At 40.0% G+C, this 5,150-nt stretch overlaps 1 protein-coding gene across 1 annotated transcript; it reads right to left on the reverse strand.

The window, feature by feature from the left end:
• Positions 1-1,850: 1,850 nt before the first annotated feature.
• Positions 1,851-3,898, reverse strand: LOC136234838 (magnesium dechelatase SGRL, chloroplastic). The gene is made up of 5 exons (XM_066024322.1): positions 3,569-3,898; positions 2,931-3,107; positions 2,642-2,800; positions 2,364-2,510; positions 1,851-2,278 (listed from the first exon to the last, which is right to left on the reverse strand). Exons 1-5 carry the CDS (start codon positions 3,713-3,715, stop codon positions 2,156-2,158), a joined length of 753 nt encoding a protein of 250 aa, XP_065880394.1. The 5' UTR covers positions 3,716-3,898; the 3' UTR covers positions 1,851-2,155.
• Between the last annotated feature and the right edge of the window lie 1,252 nt (positions 3,899-5,150).

A 5,150-nucleotide genomic window follows, 5' to 3' on the forward strand; every position in this document is an offset into this window, starting at 1 on the left:
TGGACATGACTGGATAGAGGTCTCCCGTACTATTACATCTCATGATAAGTATCCCCGTCTGTAAATCCTTCATAGAGAAACCCAAATGGTCAAATTCCACAGAAACTTGATTATCGATAGTAAATTGACGGACGGAAATAAGATTTTTAATGAGCTTAGGGGCATGCAAAACATTATTCAAAGTCAAGGGATGGTGTTTGGTAGACAAAGTTGCATTACCAGAGCCACAAATAGGAACACAATGACCATTACCAACAACAATATTACCATTGAGGCTCGAAGGAAAATAAGAAGTGAGCGTACCTTTGTGAGCCGTCATGTGAGCCGTAGCTCCTGTGTCCATGTGCCATTGATCAGGAGGTGGTGTGATGGCCATAGTGTGCATAGCAGCGGCAATATCAGTTGGAGCATAGGAGTGATTGTCGACAGTGAGATGTGCTTGAGGAGTGGGAGGTCGTGGTCCAAGAATTCCTTACTGAGATGGATGTCCGGAGGGCGATTGAGGTGCCCAAGAAGATGTAGGATACGGACATGGCGGAGAGGCCCAGGGTTGCTGGGGCGGCCAAGGAGTGTAAGAATTCCAGGAGGGACTGGACGGGTAGCGGTACCCTGTGCCGGAGTGGCGCGAAGGGTAACGCCCGCCGTGTCTGCCGCGGCCAGATCGTCCGTGGTGTCTGCCGCGATAGGAATGGGTGGGGCGGTAGTGCGGCGGCCTTGTAGGCGGAGGGGACGGCGGCTGATACTGGGGACCGGACGTCGCGGCTGTGAGAGCGACCGTGTCCGCTGCTGGGGCAGATTTCAGGGCTCGGGCTGTCTCTTCAAGAATAAGCATAGAGCGAGCCTTTGAGAAGGCCGGAAGAGGATCTCCGTGGCGGATTTGTGTGCCGACAGTATCATAGGCATTAGTTAACCCAGAAATAAGTTGTAAAACCATCTGATCATTGGTGACAGGACAGTCGACATTGGACAGTTGATCAGAAATAGACTTGAGATGCTGACAGTAGGATGAGATGTCTGAGAAATCATCCAATTTAATTTTGGAGAATTCCTGTTGAAGAAACAGAGCACGAGAGTGCTTGTTGTCAGAGAATATTTCTTGTAAGCGAGTCCAGGCTTTGGCTGCGGTGGTGTCTGGTACAATTATAGTGTGAAGGAGATCAAGGGAAATTGTACTGTATATCCATTGTAGTACAACGGCATCGATGCGAGACCATAGGGCATGGTTTGTATCGATCATGGATTCAGCGGAAGTGGAGGGAATTATGTGATCAAGGACTTCAAAGGCCGTGGCGTGAAGCTTAAACAGGGCAGCCCAGGTGGGATAGAGTCCTTTTTCATTGTCAAGTGTGATTTTGATAAATGTTGAGATATTTGAAACGGTAAGGGAGGGATGAGTAAGGTTCTGTTTGTCCGGGTTTGTGTTGCTGGTACGGGATTTTTCGGACTGGGGTGTTTCGGCGTGAGAGCTGGCTGAGGTGTTTGTCATGGTTGCGGTTGTGAAGAGTAGTGGAAGAAGATGCAGCGGCGGTCGGAAGGATAGAGAGGGTCGGCGGCGGCGGCGGCGGCCGAACTAGGGTTAGGGTTGCGGTTTTTGGAGGAGAAAGGTGGAAGAAGGAAGGTTAGGGATTGGTCTCTGATACCATGTAACAGATTGAATAGCTTCGTGATTGTTATTGATCAGTAAACTGATATATATACATCGTATAGTTTACATAGGAGTTAATGACTGATCCTATAATCTAGGCTAAACAATAGGGAACTTAGTTAAGTGATATCTTTACAGATAAATACAAAAAAGTAATATACGGAATAACTACTGTGTTCTAATAGGATAAACCCTGACCTGATGATAGCAAATAAGAGAGCGAGACTGCATTGTAAGATATCAATTGAGGCAGTGTTTTTTCATTACAAAGCAACAAAGAGATGAGCCATTGATAAAACAAATGAACAAGAATTGGTCTCCAATTAAAAAAGAAAGAAAAAGTGTTGTTTCTAGAAAGAAAAAAGAAACAATTCTTGAGTTGCTGCTACTTGTGATTTATCATTAAGCCTTTGGGTGGTTCTGTAATTGAAGCAGAGCCCTCCAATTCCATCATCTTGGGCAATGAAAACCAGCCTTTGAAATTATACATTGCTGACTATACAAAGAATATCAAAGGAGGAAGGCAAAAAGTGCTTGAAAAATGGATTTTGGTCCTTGACGCTTTCTAGAACTGGAAGGGGTAGACGAACCTTCCTTACTTACAGTTAAAAAGGCTTGAACTTCCTGTCTCCCCTGATCCAAATTCAACGCTTGTCATCATTTGTTAGCCAATTCAAATTATCAGATGATATGATCAAGTCAAAAGATGATACGTTACCTTTGCAGCATCCTTGAGGGGTCCCCAACATTCTAGGCGATTGTACTTTGGCGAGCTAGAATGGAAATATACCCAAACTGAAGCATCCATTACCTCAGGATGTTCTCTGAAAAGTACTGAATCTCCATATAATACAGCTTCAAGTACCTGCTTGCATCAAATTAAAGGTTCCAATCACAACTACTAATCCACAATCTTAACTTGGATCTCTCTATCTAAGAGACTCTACTCAACCCGCTTAAGCTGATAGGTAAAGTACATTTTAAAGAAACACTTACCAAAGGCATTTCCTTGGTAAATATATGGTATCGTAAGGCTGCAGCAAGGTCTAAAATGAGATTGGGACCGCTCACGTAGCAATGGATATGAAGACCAAGTTGTCCTTCAAGTTTTTTCCATTCAGCTACCACATCATCCTTGCTATACCACCCTCTCAACTACTCAGCATCCAATATGAGTTTAAGGTTATGGACAAACAGACACATGTTACATATATCAACTGCACAAGAATTAGAAAAGAAGAGCTTCTGCGAGTTGAGAAAAGGGTAAAATCATAAGAAAGCATACCTGATCAAGATTGATTACATTGGAGATGGTCAAGGTTAGATTTGCAGTGAAGTCACAGTGAGAAAGAATGTAGGTTCTAGGGATAATTCCAGAATACTTGTTCATATGATCCCCCATTAAAACAACTTCCAGCTTTGAAGCTTCAAATCTTGCTGGAGGACCCAACTGTCTAACTGCCTAGTGAGACACAAACAGGCAGTTAAATGAACCATTAACTACTGAAACTATATCCCATATTAACTTGAAAACTAGTGGCAAGAAATGACTGAAAAACAGTTTAATTTTGCATTCAGACTGAGCCATCATCAGCATCAAATGTAAGATACAAACTGATTAGTAAGAGTCTAAAAGACTTGTATACCAAACAGTTCTGTATACTAAGAACTGAAAGCTTCAAGTTACTTAAGCAGCTATATAGAAGACATATGACCTCTCATTTCCTCACTCAATGGTATTACTTGCCCAATTTTCCATGTGCATTCCTCAAACAAGATCGAAATTTCAAATTAAGAAAAACCTAATCCTCAATGAACACAAACAAACATTCCTGAAGAATCTATTCATTTATGAGCTAAGCTAAGAACCCCGAATTGGTCCACATTGATAAGACAAAAGAAACAAGAGAGAAAGAAGAGTACCTCGGAGATAAGAGTGGTGAAGGAAGGTCTGGAATTAGCAATGCAGGAAAAAACAAGAGTAGAAGGTTTAGATCTGATGAAGACCTTGGAGAAATCCCTGTGATGAGGAGATTGAGAAAAAGCATAGGAAGTAGAACGAGAGGCCATGAGACATATGAGTGGCGCTTCATATTTCAATCTTCACCCATTCTGTCATCTCATCTCCCACAATTTCAACAAATGCTAATATGTGGAGAAGTGAGGTTCATACCTCATTTTTCCAATAATCTTTCTTTTCTTTGTCATCCCATTCCCTCCTCCACATATTTTCTTCTTCTTCTTCTTCTTTTTAATCAATGGTTCAAAATTATTAAAACAGCAACAAATATTGCGGATTGGTTATACACTTACTGACATGTCATCATCACTCTTCAAATTTTGATAGCTTTTGGATAACGTTGATGTGGCATCATTTCTTTTGGGTTCATTACACAATTGGTTCTCTAACTAATAATTATTAGAAGGACCGGCGTTCTTTATGTCAAATGGAAGACTTCCCATATATATTTTGACACGCGTAACATGGACCCACATATATTATAAAATGCTCCACTATTTTAATTATTATGTGAGGTCACAATACACGTGTCCAAATGTGAATTGGGAGTCCTCTGAGTGATATGAAAGACCTGATGCTTAATATAAAAACTCTCTCTAAAGACACTAAGAGCATCTATAGTGGAGGTTATTACCTCTCATGCCAAATATACAAAAATAACCCGCACAAATAACATACCATTATACTACTGTTTTACTTTCAATTTTTGTAGGACTCATTTGTCATAAAACACTACACATTTATTCAATTAATATATAATCAATAATTTTTAGGGAAAAGTATAAAAATAAACCTTGTGGTTACAACTGTTTTCATTTGCAACCTTGTGGTTTAAAAATTTACAAAATGATATCTTGAGGTTCATTCCGTTAGCAAACATATACCAAATTGACTAACGGTGTTAAAAGTCAAAAGGAAAAGAATTAATTTGGTTCTTATATTTATTTATTTTATAAATTAACCACTTTTATTATCTAATTGTCACAAACAAACCCCAAAATAAAAAATAAAAATCAATTACATCATCTTCTCCATCTCTCTTTAATTTATTATTTTTTATTCTTTCTGTTAATTTCTTTCTCTACTCACGAAACTTGGCAATGAAACTTTTGTGGAACTCTGTGACTGTGAGCCGTGAAACAATGGTCGGAATCTTATCCTCTTGCGGCAGTATGGTGCACCTGAAATGCCATGTGCCCGGAACCTTTTCATATGCCATCACCAACACAAAACAATCAGTCCAAGTTCCAAAAGCAAAGGAATCAATGCTTCAATCTTAATGCAAAATCCAGTACGCGAAACCCGCATTGAAAACCAATGTACGAGGAAGAAAGAAATAAGATGTTCACCTGTCTGAAGACAGAACCAGGAACGACAACAACTCCAGTTCCGAGTCATGTTTATATACTGATATAGCAGCAAATCAAGCTTAATAAATTCAAGAATAGTCCTCAATGAAAACTTGATTAAAAAAATAAATTTGAA

This window comes from Euphorbia lathyris, chromosome 7 (assembly GCF_963576675.1).
Source record: "Euphorbia lathyris chromosome 7, ddEupLath1.1, whole genome shotgun sequence".
NCBI classification, from domain to species: Eukaryota; Viridiplantae; Streptophyta; class Magnoliopsida; order Malpighiales; family Euphorbiaceae; genus Euphorbia; species Euphorbia lathyris.